Below are 23,344 nucleotides of genomic sequence, written 5' to 3' on the forward strand. Positions count from 1 at the left end.
TTAATTTCTTGCAAAAAATGAAGAAACCTGGTTGAAACGGTAACCTGCTACTATTTCTACGCATATCAGTTTGCTCCACATGGGCAGTTGGCTTCTCTCAGTATTGAGCGCCTAAGGGTATGCAATACGCTGTCCAAATCTCATTTCACTACAATGGCCTGGCATTCGGATTGATTGTGAGTTAAAGAACATATTTTTGTGTCCTCAAAAATGTAGTCGCATTTGAAGTTTTCATGAATTCAAATTCAAAATTTGCTAAAGAAAAACATTAATAAGAAAATCTCTTGCAAAAAAATGAAAAAATGAAGTTGCTCCCGAAATGGCAGCGGTTGCTATATCTACTGTTTCTACACCTGTCAGTTAGCTCTACATGGAAGCAAAATGCTTGACCACGGTTAACAATGTGTCGTAGAGATGGGGTAGATTTGAATCGTTCCTCCCCATTCTTCCACACGCGACGCTACAACCCAATTGTGTCCCACGGCGGAAATGGGTCTCCATTCAACCTAGGCCTTGTACTGCGCTGCCTTTTTTTATTACTTTGGAGCGATCTTCGGCTACGATCTTCCTGGCAAAACCTCTCTCTCTCTCTGTCTCGCTTCTTTCAAAATGGGTCGCCATTAAGACTGTTTTGCTTTTTTTGCATTGTATCACACAGAGTTCATTCAGATCCGCATTGTTTAGCCCACACCGGTGGGAAATGGTTGATCGAATTTTGATTGTGGTTAGGCTTATGTTGCTAGTTCGTGGCACTGGGAATTTATCACAACACACAAAAACACGCAATGAATCGGAAAGTAGGCAACAAAACGGTTCACGGTTTCACGCGGGCAAATCGGGCTCACAAAACACGCGTACACAAAAACGGTCGGTTTGAAGAGGCATCACCGGGATGGGATCGTTTCGGAGTCACGCGACGATCCGAATCGGTCCACTGTTACTGGCGAACTGACTGGCATGCCGAACGGTGTACCAATTCCAAACGCATGCAGAACCCGAATCCCCGGTCGTTCGGCTCTCTCGGCGCGTTGGATACGCCGAAGAGCTAAAGATTTGGAGCGGAAGGCAATGTTAAAGGTAAGAGTAAAAAATACTGTACGGATGTGGGGTGCAAAAGGCTAATGGCAGGGGTTTTTCGGTGATTTTGGTGTGAAGGAAGAAATTATTAACTGTCCAGCTAGTAAAGTACTGATTTGTTTCTATCATTTCTGATTAATAAGTTCTTATCTTTGATTTATTATTTTAGTCTCTAATAACACTCTCTTGTCAAATCGAATCCCGTCTGGACTTTCACCTGCCTCAAATCAAATCGGGAGGGCTAGCTATTCAAGCGGCGCCGGTCTTCACACGGCAGGGCCGGGGTTCAAATCCCATCCAGACCGCCTCCCCGTACGAAAGGCTGACTACTTTTCTACGGGTAAAATTAAGTCACAGAAAGCCAGAAATGGCAGGCCGAGAACTCTCGAGGTTGTAGTGCCACAGAAGAAGAAGAAGAAGCTATTCATTAGCAGGTAGAATGAAGTCAAGGAAACCAAAAACTGTTGGTGCAGACATTTCGAGATTGAAGTGCCAAAGAAGAATAATATTACAATCGTGTAGTTTACTTCAATATTTGCTCATTTATAGAATAAGGAAGCGAGTTATGTCATTCCAGGAGCTCACGAGGTTGTAAAGGTGAAAATGAAAGAGATGAAAATTATAATTATGAAGAAGAAGAAGTTGATTTATAGGCATTTTCACTAAATTTAGGATCAAAGTCACTTCGAAGACATCCATTTAATTATCCATTTAATTTATCGTATTTTTTTTAAATATTTTAAACTATGGTTTTTTACAATGAAATAAAAAGAAAAAGATAAAAATGTGTCCTGGTAAATTTGCAAGAATAAATTGAAACATTGGGGCGGCCCAGTAGTGAGGCAAAAACGGCACCGGTCTTCATACAGAAGGACCGGGGTTCAAATCCCACCCGGATCGTTCCCCCGTAGTGAGGACTGACTATCCAACTAAGTAGTATTATTAAGTATAGTAAGCCAGAAATGGCAGGCGTGACCTATAAGTGATCGTTAGGCTAAGAAGAGAGAAAGAGAGAGAATTTGATATATCTTTAAAATATTTTTCCAAATTTCCAAATCGTTCGTTATTTAATTTATTTTTCAAACACTTCAAACGTTCATGTAGGAAGTTTTTTTTAGTGTATTTAGTCTCAAATAATTGTTTAAAATTCTTCAAAAAGTGGTGGAACTCACTTTTGTTGGTGGTGACTCAAGCCTTGTTCTTATGGCGATTGTTGCTCTGGGAAAATTGAAATTTCCCCGATGAGTAATTTGGTAGTTGATCTTTGGAATTAATTAAGAGCGAAATAGTATGAACTCCCCTGCATGATCAGAAGAGGAATTTGGCATTCCTTTACCTTTTCACTTTCCAACGCGTCTACACAAGTTTGCGAGCGAGAGAGAGAGACAACAGGGAACCCGAACTGATAATATATCCACGCGAGAGAAAGCCGATGAAGCCGAACATCCGCAGGCCATACCAAGCCCGAACGCGAGATGATGAAAAAAAAAACAAATGGTAGCGTGCAATCGGATGAAAGTGAAATCTCTCGCTCCCGCTCCCCCCCCACACACTCACTTCGGTCACCCCCCCGCACACTCGGCACCCCGGTGTATCCGTGTATTTGTTTATGTTTGGCCGCGTTAATCGAAACCGGGCGCATACAACGGATGACATTTCCGATGGCAAGATGCAGCACCGGTGGTAGCCGAACTGGCTGGAATAATCTCTTAATACGAGCCGGCTGAGTCTGGGAGTGTTTAAGTTTTTTTTCCCCCCCTCTTGTTGTTTCTCCCATTGAATTGTGTGACCCATATTTAGCGCATCTGATCCGATGACGCTTGTGTCCTGGTGTCCATATGCGATCTGTTTCGGTGTTCAGCACACCCAGAGATTGAGGTAGTTTATACGTTTGTTTTGCCAATCGGGAATGTGCTGTACATGGTCATGGATCGACTTGTGCAGTGTACCTCAGATCATAAAGCAAGTGTCTCGTCAAGCTAAAAACGATACGCAATTCAAACATCACTAAGCCGTAGATTGCTTAGATTGCGTGTTATACTTATCGCTTTTAAAAATGGCGACACTTATATTAGATAGACTGAAAACCACCGTAACTCGAAGAACAAAGCTGACTCAAGTGTATGTGGTTAGGTGCGTTTATGGTTTATTTGTTTACGAGGAAAAAGTGCCCCGGCTCATTGTTTTGTTATTGTACGCTCCAGCGAAGCTGTAAAATAATAAAGTGAAATTACGTTATGACCTGAGCTCCGCGTTGGAAGGTTGGAACAGCTTGGAAGCTCCAAGATGGCGCCAATGGTAAGTACCGAAACCGAGGATCTGCCAGGTTTCTCTACCTGGCTTTCGGGGCACATACTCACCAAAAAAAAGGGAGAAACAATAGAATCGACATTTTGTCGGACGAAACAGACCACCCGTTTTGTCTGTCTGTGTGTCACACACCATAGCAAAACTCGAGCACGCCTCCCCTCTTTCACAATCAAGATTCATTGCGACCATTACGACCGAGGTTTTGCAGTGCTTCAGGAGTTGGCTAAAATGTAGAAAAAACTGACCAGAAAAACAGCTCCATTCTCACCAATTCTTTTTTTTTCAAACCCCCCCTACAGTCTACCCCGTCCTATCCACCCCTCACCTCTATGTAATGACGGTGTCAATGTGCTCGAAAACATCACTTTAAGTTTCATCGTTTTGGCAAACAAACGCCACCTCGTTTGCGTTCCGCAACAGCTTTCCGTAACCTTCCGCTGCTTTTTGTCCGAGGATGTGTGTCCGATTTCCGGACCAGTTCAGTATGCACACACACGCACACACACATGGGACAGTGTATTTCCGGTTTTGAGGTGGTTTAGGGGTTGCCACTACTAGAACAGAACACTGGCGACACACACAGAGACCGCTCACCAATTTGTCGCTTGGTTTTGGGTAGAGCAAAGTCACATACACACAATACTTTGACCTACTTTGAAGGGTGGGGAAAGGCGGAAAATGCAACACTCGTTGCACTGTTTTCTGTTTTTTTACTCATGCCTCGGTACTAGCACAACGGCCAAATGGTGAGTTCAGGTTTTTGAGGGTGAAAGTAAACCCTAGACATTGCACTATGGGCACTTTCAAACAAATGTTGTAACACTAATATTTTTCGATGGCTATAATGCAGTCAATTTGTTTAATGTTTTATCTAAACAAATATTAATTAAGAACGGCATTTTGCTGTTAAATTCAAACAATAAAATTTACACAAAACAAATCCATGTTAGTGCTCCAAATGGTGCTGATTTAGGAATGAATAATTTTTACTTTATGAGCTTGTTAAGAGAGTTTATTTTTGGATCGAATAATTAAATCTCAACTTCAGTCTTATGTACAGTTTTATATACAGGTGAGAAACAGCACCCATCTCGAAAACAGCCTGAGCTCATTGTATTTTTATCTATTTATTTTTATCAAAGTTTAATTATGACGACGTATTGTCAGACGGTTCATTGTATTTTTGTAAGGAGATAATGATAGTAATATTAATAGGAATAATCTGGCGCGATCAAATGGCCGAGCCATCCAAACCACGCCTCCCAGGACGCAGGACTGACACTCCAGTTATTGGTAAAATCAAGTTAAAGGAAGCCAAAAATGGTAGTCCAAGACCCTATGAGTATGTAGCACCAAAGAAGAAGCAGAAGACTAATAATCGGAAAATTTTTGTTTACCATGTTTTATGTACTACATTTATTAAGATTTTTTTTAGTATATTTTGTTATTCAAATTCAAGAATCACCAGAAAAAAAAATAATTAAAAATAGAATGTTTCGCTATGGAGACGCCCAGTAGCTCTGGTAGCGTAATAGGTGAAATAAATTTTAGTATATTATGTCAAAATAATTTTTTATCGAATTTAGAAGAACGTATTTTGTAAATAACTTCAATAATATTCTCTGCATAACAGGAATTGAAAGCAAAAACTTTAAATGACGCATACAAGAGAGCATTGAAATAATAAGAAATATTCTATTAAAGATTTCCGAGTGGGTATAAACAGTTGATGCAAAAAAAGCTCCACTTTTATGCCCTTCATTCAATAATTTTAATACAAAAAATGCATTTATTCTCTAATCTAACAATGATTAACTTTAATTTTCTTTTAATTTCGGAATTTTAACCGTCACATTTCCCATGGTGCGCTTCATTCACCTTCCTTCCTTATGAATCCTCAGAGCGCAGTGCAGCGTGGAAAAAGTCACTATCCTCCTGCCCGGAAGTGGTTCCACGCTTTTGTGCGTGCTGGTAGCATAATTTTTCGCAAAAAAAAACAATCGAAGCATAAAATGACAAGGAAATGGGCATCATCTTGAGGTCATTGTTGGCTTTTTTTTTTCGGTGCAAATTTTGCGCTACCGGTTTCGGTGGCAAAGTGCACCGGGAGGGTGTGAGATTAATTGGTGAAACATTCGACACATTGTGTGCATGTTATGTGTTTCTTTTCCTTTTTTTTGTTTTGAGTAAAAATTAATAAAAACTTTACATGCGTTAAGGGTTTTGTACCCTTGTTCTAAGTCTAAGGTATGGTTTTTTTTCTTAGTACGGGTCACATTCTAGGTCCTTGGTTCAAGAACATCGTAACACATTTTTCCTCGTTCTGTATTGTACAGCAGTTTACCCTTGCGAATCTCGACCCGAAATCCGTTGCACTCCGTTGCTACATGACACCATTAGAGTTTGCATTTTAAAGCTACAAATCCACCATTGTGCAGTGTCTTGTCACATTATGGTGCGTTCTACTTTTTTTCGTCCACCCTCATCGTGCATCTTGGTAAAAGAACCGTCTTTGTTACAATGATGTACAAGTCGAGCAGCAGCAGCAGCAGTGTAAATGATGTGTGCATCCGTTCTCGTTGTAGAACGCTTTTCGTCACCGGTTGGAGAAAAGGGGCCAACAGCTGAAGTCATAAAACCGACAACAACTTGTACCCGTCAAGTGTAAATTTCATTGAAAAAACTCCCCAAAAAAACGGGGGGAGAAAACGATCACAAAACGAGGATGTAGGACAGTGAAATGAAATGAGCTTTTGTACCGTGTAGTCACGAGGCCATTTGAGTTGAGTTTCCTCCAAAAAAAGCAGCACTCACTCCTAACTTCCTTATCGTCAGGTTTTATGCATCCTCTTGTAGCACCGGTAAGGGTAATTAATTATCCTAATCAAATCTCGCATCTCGCGTATGAATTTCTACCAAGCGCTAGTGTGTATTTCTCGCTGATGGACACTGATTAATGAAATGGTAGCGTTGTTGAGGGATCGTCAAAGATACACAAGCACACACAAGCCTAGCTAGTCTTCCCAAGAGCTCTGCCAACGGGGGCGAAGGCTGAAACAAAACCGAACGTGCATAAATAAACAACCCGCACCATCCCTCCAGGAAACCCCTCGCTGCTCTTTTGGAGCGGCAACATAAATTTCACTTCCAATCATAAATCACCGCCACCGCCAGTTTAGCACACGGAGCAACCGAGTGCGAAATGTGTCTCGACCGGAAACGGTCGACTGTAGTGGTGGTGTTTGAGGGTGGCAGGGGAGCACATTTTTTCGGGGCCAAGTGCCAACGGCAAATCAAACTGCAAATTGGTCCTACCCGTGTACCTTTGGGGCGTGGAATGTGCGTGAGACCGATTAATTGCCCGGTGTCTAGGAATGTCTGCGTGGTGGTATGGCAATCATAATTGTAATAAAAAAAAAAACGCTCGTCTGTACTTCACCTGCCATTGGGAATGTGAGTGAGCAACACGTTGTGAAGTCTGGGTGTCTCTCAAACGTTTGGTCAAACGGTGCTATTTTTTGTATTTATTTTGCTCGCTGGCGTACGATCTGGCCGTATTTCACACTTATTCTTTAATATCTGTAATAAAAAAGGCTCTTTTGAGCGTCCAATTGCATACTTTCGGGCGGAAAATATTTGTTCTCCCACAAATGAAGTGCAATATTTTGTGCAATGCATTTTCAACATAATGAAATAAATTTCGAACCGTGACTAATTTTATAATCTCTGTAGATTAGACCGTTTATGGGTTTACAAAGCCAATCGTTCGGCGTAAAGCGCCTGAATGTTTTCAAAAATCGCCGCTTCCGGTCCCGCTCAAAAATTCCGCTTCAATCGGTCAATGTGAATCACGAAATGGCATAGCGAATATTGGATTGGTTCAATGTTATTTCCTGAGCCTGCTTCTAGTCTGTAAAGTTGGTTTTACTATTAAATCGTTAAGTTTAATATAAAAAAGTGATTTAATAAGTATGAAAGGCTCAACATTGGAATTAGTTAATGTAATTTTTTTTGAAGTTACTGCACTGCCACCGTTTCAAAATAAATTAAAGGTTGTGTGTTTTTTTATGGGAAACAATCAGGCACTTTACGAAAACTGACTCGCTGAGTAAACCCTGTACCTACTATTTTAGTGAACTACTGGGCGCCTCCATCGGCTGATAGTGTTATCTGTATTTTTGAAATTATTTTCATTACTACCTGTTTTAATCATTCTATAAAATAGTTAAAAAAATCCTCAAACATTGGTTTTATTTTCTCAAACTTGTTTTTGTACCTAGCTTGAAATGATTTTTTTTTACCTTTTTATTTTTTTTTGCTGTACATTTCTAGGTGGAGATGTTTATCCAGCATACGATTCGCCACTCGCTCATATCAGTGGAGTAACTTAGGAAGGTCCAGGGAATCAGGATTTCCAAGCCGTATCGAATGATCACCTCTCAGAGAAGAAGCAGAAGAGATTCGCAACACGACCTTGTGTGGTAAAAAAAGCAAAAAGCGCCATCCACAAGAAAACAACAACAAAAAAAGGGAAAAAAATGCCTTCTGTCAAACATACTTCATTCCTTGCGTCATACCAACGCCAAGACGCATGCCGTTTCCACCGCGTACCGAATGAACCGGTTTTAAAATGAGTTAATTTATCGTGCGGCTCAGTGTGGCTCGTCGGCGAACCGTTTGAACAACTGCCTGGAAATCGAAACTGTTCACTCACTGTTTCTGCTCCCAATTTCCCGCATCGGTATGCTTTGACAGCTGTCAGGTAAACGTCATCGAGGAAGCCACACAGAAGAACTTTTCCACCAACCCAATGCCATCAGAAAGTTGGTCTTTCACCCCAGGTTGGTGTGATTAACGGTGTGTGCACACGGGTTGGCAAACTAAAAATTTTGCCCATTCCTGTAAGTTTGTCAATTTTATTCGCCTTGCGATCAACCTTAACCATTAACGAGTGTCTGCACTGTGTTTTCAACCCCGCCATCCCACCCCCACAGGTACTAGAGCTGTCTGTACGCTTTTTAACGATATTCCATTTTGTCTCCGAATGTCGCGCCGAAACGACGGACCGAAGCACAAACAACAAACAAAACCCGGACCCGGGGGATGGTCGTTAAAATCGGAAAATAATGGCAATAAAAAGCACATGCACAGTGGTAACCGATTGATCCGGCGACCTGTAGCCTGTGGTTGCACCGAACCATCCATCCACCTCTCGCTTTTGGGTGATCTCGCACCATCGCAAAGAATCTACAAAATATGCTGATTCGAGCAACTGGCCAAACTGCTGACGCTTGAGATGGGACGGCAAGACGCGCCCAAACCCAAATGCAGACGACCAAAGAAAAAGCATTTCCAACAACAAAGACGACCGTGCTGCTATAGTGCTGTGTCATTTGTTTTGTGTGTTTGTTTGCCACGCGATTGAAGCGAAATAAAACACAAGCAACCTTCAGACATTTCCCTTTCGTTCGGCCTTCTTGGAGGATTATTTTTGGATGCGGATTGTTTTGGTGTTTGTTGGTTTTACAGGCGATTTGCGATGGAAAATTGCATTGAAATGGAATATAGAAGCTTCGAATGTAAATCAACGTATCGGAGATGTTGCGTTTGTAAATAGCCATAAATGACTCGCACCTCTCCCAGCTGTTTGTATCGGCACAATGGGCAGCAGCACACCATTATGGATACTATGCTAATAATGGGTAGCAAATTACGGACTCGTTAGCAACCGTTGAATTGACTTTACTGCAGTTCGAACTGCTCATTTACGCGCGAACCAGTAGTGCCAATTGAAAGCATTTCATTGAAACACATTTTGGGGGCCGAACCAAGCGGCCGAATTCCGTGAATGTGGACACTCATTTACATTTCTCTTTGTGCGGTGCACGTTGGCAGCCTCACCGGAATAGGGTGAGCGTGGACTCCTCCACAAAGCGACAGAAGAAAGAATAAAACAAAATACACTCGCCGCTATGTGTTTTTGGATACACAAGTACTGTTTTATTTCGGCTTGCCGGTTTGCTCTTTTTTTTTTTTGCTGGTTGGTTTTCGTTTAACCGAAACGTTGAAGCCTGGTGCAATTATTTTACATACGAGTATCTCCTACCCGTCCTCTTCCCTCACCCATCCTTTCGCCCCTTACTTCGGCCACACAATGGGAGGAAATCGATCGTTCAATTCGATCGCCAAAAAAGGATATGGTGGTGGTCGTCGAACGGACCAGAGATGAAGTTGTGGACCACCGGCGTGCTGCAGATCGGGCCAAATAATGTCATCCAACATTAACGGTGCATGGCGTTTACCGGGGATAGGGAGGAGAAGGAAGGCAGTGATTGGATCTTCTTGGGGTTGGAGAGAAGCGTTTTAGGTTGAATATATTAACTCATGGTGTATTTAATCATTCGGTGGAGAGGGGGGGGGGGGGGAGAAGAATGATGATGGCAGGGGGAGAAGGGGAATATCAAACGGGAAAGAGGCTGTGGAGCGAGTATTGACAGTGTTTACCAGATTTTTATCCACTTACAAGACATAAAAGATAGAAAAAAAATCAATAACTCCCCTAAAGGTATGCAATTCGTAATACGCTTTGAGTATAATAAATGTTATTTCAATGCAACAGTTAAGGGATATACATGTGATGGAGTTTGGGAGGCAAGGCGTTATTTTTACAGGACATCCCGAAGTTTAGGACGGTATCTCAAATATTTTTAGTTGTGTCCAGAGACTTTATAAAGGCTCTTTGATATATTTTTGGATTGTTGTTCCAGAGGCTTTTCAATGATATTTAGTCCAAACTTTTGTCACGCGGTTTCTTAAACAGCTTAATGAAAAATTTACGAGAAAACATCAAAAGACTAAGCCATGAAAATAAAAATTTACCAAGGCAAGCGTCACAAACTTTGGGATACATTATATCAAGTTTTCGGTGAGCATTTTTATTAATGTATTTTAAGAACAAAAACCACTCTATATGTTCATTATATTTTTATTAAAAGCTCGGCAGACACTTGGGAGATTTATTTTAACGTTGAACTACACCAATCGGACAGTTGGTTTTAAAATTTGAACTTAACTTTCTCGTTAGAAGCATGAAGCGTTGATTGGAGACAATATCAGTATTTCTTCTAATGAGTCACTGGTAGTTCTTTTGGACCTTTCGTACTCGATTGGCGTGCCTCACTGGCTTATGAAGATGCTTGCAAGTCTTCTTTGATCATATACTTTGCAGAGACATCTTACACGAGGATGCACGAGGATTGGTTAGGCATCGCTTCCTGATGCAATCTGTCAGAATACGAATTTAACTTATGCACAACGGTTATCGAACCTTTTGCTTCCCGGTTTTCTTATCTTGGGCCTATTTAGAAGGTATTTTTGCTCTGAGAAAACTGTATCTAAATATCACCCTTAAAGCATTTAAACTTCATGGCTGTGTTCTGAGTGAGTTTCTCTTCTTCTTCTTTGACATAACGACCACTTATGTCATGGCTGCCATTTTTGACTTACTAGATTTAATGATACACGGCACGCACGTCTTCACACGGCAGGAATCCCATCAAGCCTGATTCGGGTAAAATACAGTCATAGAAAGCCAGAAATGGTTGGCCGAGATGTCTTGAGGTTGTAGTGCCAAGAAAGAAGAAGAAGAATTAATTACAAGATTTCTATATCAACTGTGACAGAATTTGGAGGAAGCATTGTCATTGCTGTTCCTGATTCCCGAAGGTCCAACATTCTTTTTACTTTTATATTAAAAATATCGTCTTATTATTCACTCCAAAAGCCTTGTAGGTTACAATATTTAAAAGGTTTGTAAATAATTAAGAAAGCATTCACTACGTGAGCCTTATTTTGGCAAATCAAGAAATACAATAAAAAGTTATGATGTATCATTTACCCCGAAATGTATGCAAATTGCCATACATTTTTCCTTGTTCCTATGCAATTAACTCAATCACATTATACCGAGTTTGGAAAGTGTACACTACGTTCGTCCAACACTGTAATGTGGTGCAGCGTGGGCCCACCGTACCATCACCACCCGAAACGGCGCAATTATCCCCGGGGACACCCATTACCGGTTTCGATGGTTGGTGCTGACCGCGGTGCACTATTTGCAGCATTATCGTCATCAGCATCGCTCATTAATAGCATCGATTATGATTTGCTAGCACAAACTACACACACACGCACACAGACATTCGCGTGGCAAGGGTGGGCTGGATGCACTCCAAAAATGGAGAAAAAAAAACCCCGAGCGGGCGTGTTCGGGATGGTGGGCATTTATTCATGATAATTTAATTTAGCGAACCGCAAGGCACATAATTGGAAATTGATTCCGTTATGGTTTTGCGCCTACCTCGTCGAAAGAGTGTAAAACCAATGGGACGAGGGGGCGAAATGTTTGCTTGAAATGTGTCTTTTTTGTCATATTTGCTGTGTGCTGTGCGCATCGTGCTGTGCCGGCTTGAGGAGCGCACTTGTGAAACGTACGCTGTCTGGCTCTCGCTGGTTGGCACAGATGCGCAACAGCTGGAATGGACCGGCTGAACGAAATGATTTATTACCCCACCCTGTCTGTTTCTGGACGCAAAGGGAGGCGTTTGGGGAAGGGGGAGTAATTTATGAGGTCTTGTGTTTTGCGACGAGTTGAATCAGAGGTTATGTCCAGCATCCAGTGTGCAAGATTTTGGGGAACTGCTGCTCACCAGAGAGAGGGTCCTCAACAAGTGGTTCATGAAGACTTTCTGGACGAACCTCTGAAGAAGTTTCCAACATTCCAGACGCCTCTTTTTTGACAGTCAATGTTAGTCCTCAATATGGAGATGTCATCTCCCATATAGGCATCAAATGGAGCACTCATTTTCTGATCAGGCACACTCTTCTTGGATTTCCAAGATCAACCAACATCCAGTGTGCGAGATCTTTTGGAACTGCTGCTGACCAGAGAGGGTCTGAATTTCTGGACGAATCTCTGAAGAAGTGTCATACATTCTATTTGACAGTCGATATTACTCCTCAATGTAGAGAAATCATCCGCCATATAGGCATCGACGGTTTGGCGCACTCAAATGGTGCTTTAATTTTCTGACCAAGCACACTCCCCATGGGCTGCCAAGATCAATCAGTGTGAAGATCATACCAATTTGATCGCATCCAATTGCTGGAACACGCGACGGAAAAAAAAACAAACCGTACCGAATGCTACCGTGGACAAACCGTGGTGAAATTCAACGCAATGCAATCAACGCTGGTATCTTGGTCTGGTTAAAGCGGCGGGGCAAAAAAAAAACAAACTCCGAAGCCATAATGCGTCACTACCATCTACAGCAGCATTGCACTGAAGGAGTTGTGAGCCTATCTAGCAGGAAAGGGCGAGGTACGCAGGAGGGAATCGTCATCTTCGGTGCGTGGTTCGCGGTTATGCGCGACGCGCCACGTCATGAATTATTCAAACGGAAAATTAAAACATTAGATCGGCCCAAACATGGCCATCCCGTTTTGAGAGGCGGATCGCGTTCGGAGCATTTGATCTGAAGCCGCGCAATTTGTGCAGGGCGCAAGACGGTTGTTCCCAGTGCTTCAGTTAACCCACCCAGCCCCTCCCCGGAAGCGGTCGATCTGACTCACCTGCGGCAACGGTAAGGTGGGGGAAAATGTGTGCCGTCTGGAGTAGGAATACGCCGGCGGACAGCTGCAGCCCGTGTGCGATACAGTTGATGATGATGCCGATGTAGGTGACGAGCCAGCCCCAGCCACCTTCCGGATAGTAGTGCTGCTTGAGCGTTATCAGCTGCCGGAGATCGGCGACGAGCCGCGCCCCGTACGGTATCTTCAGATCGTGATGGCGATGATGGTGGTGGTGGTGATGGTGCCGGTGCCGCCGGCCGGACGACCCGGCGTCCGAACCGTAGCCGAGATTGTTGAGTCCGCTGCAGGAACCGCTGGCACTCAGCGCCACACCGGAATCTTCCCGGGAGTTCATCAGGTGGGGCAGCGAGTGTGAGCGCTGCAGTGCCAGCGGCCGCATCGTATCGTTCGACGAGAAGGACATCCTGCTTCTTTGGTAGGCTAGCCGAGGGCGTTACAGTACACTAGCTGTGGTGCGTTATTTGCTCAGTTCGTACAAGGAGAGTGAGGGGGGGGGGGGGATTCTATGGGCTTAATTCTAGCGCTCGGCAACACTGTCTACGCACGCGTAACCTAGACTGGACACTCGGACTGGTCGTTCGGTGCGCATCCACAGCAGGCGCGCGCAGCCGTTGACACTCGCCCTCGGTAGTCGCTCTGTATCGGTGGACCGCTGCACACAAACGACCGACAACGCTCGATGCCACCGGTGCAGAGGGTACCATAGTCGCACATAGTCTCTGGCCAATTGTTGGGTTGGCGTCGGTGAATCAGGTAGGCTGCACACTGCTCGTTGCCATGGCCCCGGCACTAGGCCGGGCATGCTGAACGTACCGGTTCGGTGCGGGACTGCCCGAAGATATCGCCCGCTCAACACGAGTCCGACACAGGTGTTATTGGTTTGGGTTAATTGAAGCGATAGCGATAATTAACTGCCGCTTGCGTTCAAACCAAGTTCACTCGTACCACCAGTGCAGATGGGCTCACTACGATTCACACGTCATCACTGGCGGAGTTGGTCACAAAAGTCACAGCACCACTGCAGAGCCCTCAAGCTGTAGCACTCAACATCTTCCTCGCTGTGTGCAGTAACGGTATAGCGAGAAAACACGATCACGAAGTTACCGACGCCTTAGGTAAGGCTAAGGGACGCTTAGGAGAGAAGGCAGCAGTACACGCTGGGATGGATGAAAGATGCAGGCAATAAAGAATGAGATAAATGATGACCGGTTTGCAGTGTTTCTTCTTGTCCTAGGTTTTGTTTAGCACAGCTTGAGGCCCCACAAAACCTGCCTGCTTCTAAAACCCACACAAACAGCCACACACACTCACACCGGTACGAAGTGGAGCAGAGTTTCCAAATTAGAACGATTCCTTCGTCCAGCACAGCTCATCAGCAGAGCGCGACGCGGCGTACGTGGCCACCCTAGTTAATCAATTACTTATCTACGTATCGTTCGCCGAACCATCAAGCGCACCGGTAGCCAACAGGTTTGCTACCTCGCTGGCGTAAGAAGGAACGAACGTTCCTTTGCTGCCTCTCGCCTGAAAGTGTCAATCGGCAACGGCCGTGCCAACGATTGATGGACGTGCGACAAACGTGCCGACTAATTCCTCATTATCGGTTCATACTGTAGAGTTGTGTGCTGGTTGTGTCCTTCTGCTGGAACACACACACAAACACACACCCTGGACACCGGCCAGTAGAGATAGATTTGGGTTCTCACCGAACAGTGGTCCCGAGATAGCGATCCCTGATGGCTCTGCCCGGATTCGCCGGGAATGGACACGACTGCGCACATACTTTGTTGCTGTGTCTTCTTCCCTTTTCCTCTATTCAGTCAGACGACCACCAGGGTTTGTTTGATGCCTCACGCACGCTGACAGGTTGATTGGCACGTGTTGATTGACGACGGCATTTTCCTGTCTACTTGTGTCTGCAATGTGTCTATCGTTCCCCATCGATATGATGATGGGAGGGTCTGTGTGTATTTTTGCACATTGATTTCGGGACCGGCACGGGACGCCACAACCAGTATACCAAGCCATCCGAGTGAAGCTCTCACTGCAAGCATTATGGTGAAGTTGTGGAGAGTGTTTTTTTGTTTTCCCCCAGAGTATGCCAATTTGCTGACCGGTGAAAGATGACGCGTATGACGTATCGCATATGGTACGCGTATCGTACAGATACGCCATTAGGTTGTGGAGCGAATCCTTGGCGCGCTAGTGACAGACAACCGTCAACAGGGCTCGGAATCTATCACCGTACCCGGCCGGCTAGTGTCAGAATCTCCCTTGGTTACCCAAGACCCCACGTCGAAGAGCGGCCAGCATCGCAACGCGGTACGTGACGCATGGACGTGTAAAGTATGGCGGACGAAGTAGGTTTCGGTTTGGTAGTAAACAGACAAATCCAGACGGCCTATCGTCACTTCTGACCTTTTAATGAACGGTTTTATTTGTGCGCACGGGCAAATAAACACACACACGTGCGGCTGGAGCACCGCACACCAGTGACCCCATTAATGGACGCCCGTTTGCCGATAGACGAGCACGGGAATAATCCAGATTCCATTAGTGGTTGGATGTTGATGGGTTACCCCCGTAACGGACAGGCTTACTGCTAATGAACTCTGGCAATGGTTCTGCAGGAGCTTTTGCCGCACGCGGAATGTGTTCGCACATTCATCTGTACAGACATTTGGAGACGCACCCAACGAATCGACGGACGGATTAACGAACCGAAACATACTCTGGGCCTGTGTGATGTAATTAATCATCATCACGCATCGATAGAGATCGATTGGTGCCTCGACCATCGTGAGACTCCAATCGCTCAGGCCCTTTAGGATTATTCTGGAGATGGAGCTGTCATTGTTTTATTGTGAAACAAAGGAAGGTCATCAAGGATAAGGCTGTTGCGGTGAAGTACCTCATGTCTGCCAAGAGATAGGCAAAATTAGTAACAAGTTACCACAGAGCTTAGAATCCTCAACCGAGGTTCATTCAAGTAAGTGAAAAAGTTACCAGATCCTCTAGAGCATACATCCTCAATATAGGATTTCTTGTGAGGTTTACCTAAAAGATTCGAATCACCATGATGACTCGCAACTTAGTCTGATATTATTCCCAACCGTAACTCATAGCAACCGGTGGGAATATAGGTTGATTCGTTCGATACAACGACTCGAGCCCGAAAATCACGCGGATGGGACAGCCACAGCAATGGCCTTACGTCGTGGCAATCAGCTCCAGTATTTCGCGTTCCCTTTCATGCTTATCGATGTAACGATCGCACGTGGAATCGATTACCAATGCTCATTGGTTGCCCTTCTTGAGAGCCTGTTCGGCTGGGTAGGACCCACAGTACAATCCGCGGCCTTCATATGTCTCGACCGTTCGGCTTTTGGCTGTCGAAATAGCCGGGCGCCATATTGCGTGCTCAGGACGAGTTACGTCGATGTAGTTGCACAGAGCAGGCAGGGGTAATGGGATGTGACTGTGTATCCAGACGAATCAATTACTCACAATTAAACGAAACACTCCAGCGATTGGTCTAACACAGCATTATACATCCACCATATTGATGGGCAATGTTTGTACGACCTGATTCCATTTTTGTCATACTGTTCCACACACGGAGAGAGACAGAGCGAAGCACAGCAGGAAGGCGCCACAAGGTGGACAATGTGGACGATTAAATAATTTCTTACACAGTTCATAAATCGCGTGCGGGGTGTACTACACACACACACACACACTTCCACCCATTGCATCCGCGTAAGGATGACAATAAACGTAATAACAATAACAGTAAGCAGGCACGGGCTGTAAATATCATATTTCATTACGGCAGCACCCCCGTACGTTCGGTACCGGGCTTTTCGTTTGCGTTTATGCTTTACGCGAACCCACGCGGCCGTTGTATCGACCTCCTGTTGCACATGCGTTCTGTTCCGCTCATATATAGTGTGAGGGAACACGAAACCAGCCTTCCAGTTGTCCCCCCGTGATGGCGATGATGATGATCGTTTTGAGCAGTCATAAAGACAACCCGCAACCGGCTGCCCCTTTTATGCTGCTCTCCCGCACTACGATTTACGGACATCGGTGCACCAGATTTTTGCCCAGTTCGGTAAGTTTATTGTTTTTCTTTATGCCTTTCTCCTACTGCTCCGTCACCACTTTCGGGGCAGCTTTCATCAAATGATACTTTATGTTTGTTTCGCTTGTTCGCCTGCCGCAACTCGATCAGTCACGCGGGTGCCACGCTGCTGCTGCGTACGGATGCGGGCGGATTGATGTATGCTGACTCTTAATTAAATGTTATTGCATTTAACAACAGCTTAATCGAACTGCCGGGATGTAGGGGAAATCAGGAATGAGATGACATCGACCATATGTTAGGGTTGAGCTCTATGAACTAAGCTCTTTAAAAAAGCGGTACCTTGAAGCAGATTTAGCTATTTATTTACCTTTGGTAAAATATATAAATCCTTTGCTTTCTAATGTAAGGTATGATTGGAAAAATCCTAAAACATTCGCGACATCCTAAATATCGTTCTGCCTTATTTTAGGTCCCATGCGATCAAACATATAGCTGAGTTATCGATTAGCAGAAAGCTAGACAAAATAGCAGCAGCATCAGCATCTGCAACAGCCAGCACAGCCGTCCCGAGTTCAAATCCCTCTACTGGATCATGCAAAATACGGTCATTTCTCGCAATTGATTGAGTTTGATGGAACAAAACTTTCTTCGAAGCGGTTATGATTTTTTCTTCTTCCGGATTTTATCGTTTCACTCTCTCTCTCTCTCTCTCTTTTTCTATCTATCTTTCTCTACTTGCCCTATCAAACTCTTACTCTTAGGTCATCATGCATGCCATTAATGGCGCGCTAGATTTAACGATACCACGTACGTAATTGGACAAGCCAGTCTTCAATACGGGGGAGAACGGTCCGGAAAGGGATTTGAACCTCGGTCCTGCCCTGCCGTATCAAGACGAAAATGATGTTGACAATTAAGATTTGCAGAATTAAATTGGAATTCTCCCTTTCTCATCGTACAAGTATAAACGATAAGCCAAAAAAATCGTATCTACTAACTCCTCTGAGGTGACAGAACCTGTAAGAAGCTATCGTTAGGTTTTTTAAGCTGTTGAGGCTCTCAAAATTGTGAACAACAAGGTAAAACAAGGTGGCGTATAAATTGTGACGTCAGTTACTAACAGAAAATCCTTGTCCAGGACTGTTTTAATCTGCAGTATTTACTACATTCAGTTACCGAGTAATATCAGTCAGGGAAAATGGCCAGAATTAGCAACCCAAAGCTAAAACCTCCTGCTGGTTACAGTTCTAGAGAAGGAGATAGCGAAGAAGAACACTCGGGGATTATCGATTTGCAATTTTAGTTATGGCAAAAGGTTCCATAATATCTTTTGCTCAAGTGAGATTCACACTAGGACGAATGTAGCTCATTTTGATAGGAACGCATCGATTGGGTCGTTCAGTTTGTGGTCTATCGGGATCATGAATACCATTCCGAGGCTAATCATCGCTTCTTATCGTAAAAAGTTATCGTGTCCTTTCGGGTTTCGGTTACCAAGGGATTGTATTACCCATTTGATGCGGCCCTTTTATTACTTCTAACAACGTGTGAAAGGTTGTTGAATGCTTGCGTTTGCATATGGCATTGCACCAATGCTGGGTGCACGAAACCATGAAAGTTCAGTTGGGCGTCTCTAGACGTCTATGCCACGGCTGAAATGTCGTGCTCATATTCGACGGTGACATTTAATGTATGGGACTTTGATAATCTCTCCCTGGCTGTATGTTTTCTTCTATACAGCTTCGTGTGCTTACTTTTGATTTTGATTTGAATTTAAACCAGTCGTTTTCTTAGCTAGTTTCATTTTTCTTAAAACAGTTCAACAATTTTTGCAATATTGTTACCAGTAAAAGTCCCAGTCGTCGGTATGGGCTGGCGCCATTTAACAAAAAATAAAAGACAACCCTCTCAACGGTGGGAAGATTTTCCGTTGCCCACCCGCCGGAGGGTGCGTACGTTGTTTTTTTTTTTCGTAAATGGTTGATCGCTGATCGACGCCACGACGTTGATCGATGTTCGACCATTTGACACGAGGAGGTTGAGCCTTTCCTGTTTGCCAAGAGGGCTTTCACTGCCTTTCTCTTTCGCCTGTTTCCATCCAGCTTCCTTCCTTTCCATTCTCCTTCCACCCTTCTCACTTCTCGCCACATCCAGTATCCGATCGTCGGGAGGTTTGTTTTGTTTTCTGACCGGGCGAGACCTCATCCCCGGCCGTTACAGGCGCGCGATCGCGCACCGGGAATGCGTGCGATTTTGTATACGTGGTTTTGCTTGCTGTTTGGGGTGGTTTTTTCTGCTGTGAAGCGGCCGCAAAGTCGACGCAAACCATCCCCACCGGGTTGGTTCGACCCGTGTCGCATAGCGGCAAATTGGTTTCGGTCCCATTTGGAGAGGGCTTGCTTGCTGTACTGATAGGGCAGTGAAGATCGGGACGAAGCACCACGGGGATGGTGTGGCGGTAAGGGGACAGATTCAAACTGTAGCATGACGCCCCTTCCACGATTCCCTCATACACAGATCGGACCGATTGAAGATGAAGAAAAAGAGAGCGGCAGCGCAACCCAAGACGGAACGGTACGCCCAGGGAGAGGGAAAGAAACATCCAAACCAGTTTTCTGCACTTGACTTTCCACACCCCTTCCCAGCGCCCAGCCTTTCCGTTTTCTCGCTCGCGTGGTTTCCTCCGTGCTGTTCTTTTTTTTCTTTGCTTCTCTCTTCTTGCCAACAATTCATAAAAAAGATCGTTTCGTTTCGCTTCTATCTAACTGGTTCGCATTGGTGATTTTTGGTTTTCGCAGACGCTTGTCAGCTATCATAGTGTGTTGCACATTTTGGGTTTTCCGTTCTATCTTAGCGCACAATGCACCGTTCATGTTAACAAAATCAAATCAAACGGGAGTATCCGTCAGCTGTGAAACCATCCGCAATAACGGAAAGATAAGCGGAACGCAGCCAAACGTGATCGAGTTTTATCGCCTCTAATCGGAACGGTGAATATAGCACATTGCAAGCGTGATAAGGTACGACGTCGGAAGGTAAGCGTTCAAACCTAGATCTGCGTTAGTGCTGATAAGCTTTAACACTACTCTCTCTCCGTTGGGGGATGCTTTTATCGTTGTTTTAAATCTTTCTTATCAAGATCCTTTAATTGAGATGATCGATCGGGAGAGCGAGCCCAGATGCCAACGACTTCTAACAACACAAAAATCTTAAGAGAGTTTGAGGAATTCCGTTGCTGCTCCACACCACCATTCACCCCTTAATCTCTCTCATTTTTTCGCATACCAAACAAAAAACACTCTAATTGGGACAATCGCGCGCGCACCTTGTATGATTGAAACTAATCTGTCACAACAATATAATAATGGTCAGAGAGAGGAGGGAGCGTTCGTTGATCTAATGCCCGAATGACCCGGTATTTGTCGGTCACACACTCTCTCTCTCCCTCTTTCTCACATTCACACACACACACACCTGGGAAATGCAAACGGAGTGGGGTAGGTTTTTGCGATCACAACACCCACCACACCACGGACCACCACCCCATAATGAAGTCCCGCGAGAAACGGCCGAAAAAGCGATACCACGCGCGCGCGCTTTTTTTTCGCTGTTGCTCTTGAGTTCGTTTGTTTGTTTGACGCCGGACCCGCCGAACCCGAACTACCGCTGAGGACAACAAACCGCGTACTACTGGCACGCATCGCATCACAGCCGGGCCGCACGGCGAGACCGAATAACCAGCGGCAGCTGGTTGTGACGAGCAGGCATCGAGAGGCTGGCCTGCGTGGCGTGTGACCGAGCAGGAGGGAATGATGGGCAAAGCAAGAAAGACTACAACAAAAAAAAAAAACACACACACACACAATCTCTGAGGAAAGAGCCGCTCTCGGACGCGCGGCTAAACGTTTAGTTTTGCTGTCGGACGTTTATCAGACTGGCGAGCATGGGCATGGGAAAACCGAAAGAGCGAGAGCGAGAGAGAGAGGCCGAGAAAGAGAGAGGTACAGAGAGAGGGACAGGGAGAGAGAGACAGTGAAAGAGAAAGAACGATGATCTATAAAAAATGAACTGATTTGTAATGATAACAATAGGTACTACGACTTTATTAACGACTTTATTAATATTTGTAGAAACTCATTTATAGTTGAAAGCAATTTATCAAGCTTATCAGTAAATTTATTAATCGTTAAGTAGTTCTATATAGACACTGGAGCTTAAAATCTCGATTAGACTTCGTGTACGTAGTTCGAAGCTAGAAAATGTAAGCTTTCGACGGATGACTCCAACCGTCAATTCAAATTGTCTAGCATTTCCTAGCTAACAGTAGGTGGCGCTGCTATTGCAAAGCAGAACTTTCTATATTCCTTTCCCATATGTCCAATGTCGAGTCGTTCAGACGAGTTTGTCTTCAACCTTTTTTCTCACTTTTTCCTCAGTACGAGTGCCGCCCAGAAATAGCCCACTTAATTTAATAAACACCCTCCCCCCCCCCTTCCCCCCAAAAGAGACAAATCGTCTCGTGTCGGCACGTTGACAATTGTTGTCTCGATCTCGTTCATCACCAACGGTACACGCCGCACCGTGTTTTACGTGCTTATATTCTACGTCAAGTAGCAGCCTGCCAAACGGGATTTTAATGATTTTTGGCAAATTTTCAACACCTTCCACAAACACCGTGGGAACTGCGGGCGGCGAATGAAGGAGCCGCAAAAGAAGAAAGTCCAGGAATGCTACGGACACGTCGCTAGCCGAGTTGAGGCAGTGGTCGGTACGTGCCGCAATGTTAGGCTACCCCAAAACGGTATGTCTTCATGAGCTGTGAAGCAGGGAGCAACCAAACGCAAGAACATCTTGCGCTCGTAACCGGCAACGGAGGAATGCGCCGGCTCCTTGTCCGGGGGTTTGGTGTCGCTTTTCACCGCTCCATTTGCTTTGTGCGCCAGCGTGAATGTCTTCACGTTCTGGCTTGGCCCTCGCAGCAGAACCACGTGGCCGCCACAGGCAAACGAGATGAGCGGGTACCGGTGTGACGCGAGCTCATCACGTCGCGAATGTTGATCAGAATGCAGCGACTGTCCGGTGTGTATGGTAAGGTGACCGTACGCACGCACACAATAATTACTCGCGAAAGCATCCTGCCAGAGCCCACCTTCCAAAACCGTAAGTGTCGAAGCCGTATCGCATACCGCATCCTTTCGGTGAAGATGTGTTGTGGCCTTCTCGACCCGAAGAGTTTCCTGCGCGGTACCATTTCTGGGCTTTGCCCGGATTGCGGTAATTGATTGCCGGTCCACATTTGGACCACGGGGCGGCTTCAACCTGGAACTGGAGCTCCTTAAAGGAAGTTTTTGTGTTCGTGAGCATATGGTGCGTGCAGCAGCAGCAGCCTCACGCAACGTACACCTTGACCCCTGACCGATTGGCATTCGGTAAATTGTTTAATTGGGCTTGGCGAAAGGGCAGATATCAAGGGGTTGGTGTTTTTGTTGCGCGTTTTCCGTTGTCCAAAGATACAATAAAAAATTGAACCAAAGGAGAACACGAGTTCTCTTCCGTGCCATGATTGCGCTAGTCACCGCTAGAGGTCGCTACCGTCGTCTGAGAGAAGCTTTTACGTTTCGCTAGAGAAAGCTTGGTTTCTTTGGTGGATATAGAAGCTCCAGTCCTAGCTGGAACTCTGGAAGAAGGAAGACTATGATCTTCAATATTTGATGTCACACGGTTCAATATTCTCTAGGATACTCACAGATGTTCTTTATCTCTCATTGATATAGCAACCATTATAAAATTATTGTCTGATGTATTTTAGGATCAGGAATTGTTGGACCCTCGCTCGAGATTCTTCACTTTGATGACTACTTCATCCACTTCAACCCACCCTTCCCTGCTTATAATTCACATTTCATCGCATTTTCACCTTTCTCGCAAGCCAGAATCGCAGGAATGTGACCTATTTTTACTCTTGCCACCACTGATGTAAACATTCGAATACATCAAATACGGGCGTACGTGAGTAAGACTGGTTGGAGATCGAGGCGAACGGGGTGGTTGATGGTGCGATTAATCCAAATCGGTAAGCAAATCGGTAAGCGGAAAGCCAACAGCATAATAATAATCCGCCTCCAAGTTGGGTTTGTTGGCCGGAGGTTCCAAAAAATCCCCGTGCGCCGATTAATGATAAATGCGCTACGCTTCTCGCGTGCTCCATAATCCCTCCCA

At 44.9% G+C, this 23,344-nt stretch overlaps 2 protein-coding genes across 9 annotated transcripts in view; both read right to left on the minus strand.

Annotated features, from left to right (window-relative positions):
• Positions 1–23,344, minus strand: part of LOC118517408 (monocarboxylate transporter 12-like) — a 105,743-nt gene that overhangs the window by 15,171 nt on the left and 67,228 nt on the right. The window contains exon 1 of one of the 8 annotated variants that reach the window (XM_036063482.1): positions 859–941. The exons of the other annotated variants lie outside the window; for them this stretch is intronic. The gene's annotated coding sequence lies outside the window, so the exon portion shown is untranslated. Of the gene's footprint in view, positions 1–858; positions 942–23,344 lie in introns of those variants that run through there. 8 annotated transcript variants of the gene reach the window in all.
• On the minus strand, positions 10,933–21,280 carry LOC118517410 (lysine-specific demethylase 7A-like). Its single transcript, XM_036063492.1, has 3 exons — positions 20,600–21,280; positions 13,018–14,195; positions 10,933–11,001 (listed from the first exon to the last, which is right to left on the minus strand). The coding sequence occupies exons 2-3, from the start codon at positions 13,439–13,441 to the stop codon at positions 10,943–10,945; spliced, it is 483 nt and encodes a 160-aa protein (XP_035919385.1). The 5' UTR covers positions 13,442–14,195; positions 20,600–21,280; the 3' UTR covers positions 10,933–10,942.

This window comes from Anopheles stephensi, chromosome X (genome assembly GCF_013141755.1).
Source record: "Anopheles stephensi strain Indian chromosome X, UCI_ANSTEP_V1.0, whole genome shotgun sequence".
In the NCBI taxonomy this organism is placed as follows: domain Eukaryota; kingdom Metazoa; phylum Arthropoda; class Insecta; order Diptera; family Culicidae; genus Anopheles; species Anopheles stephensi.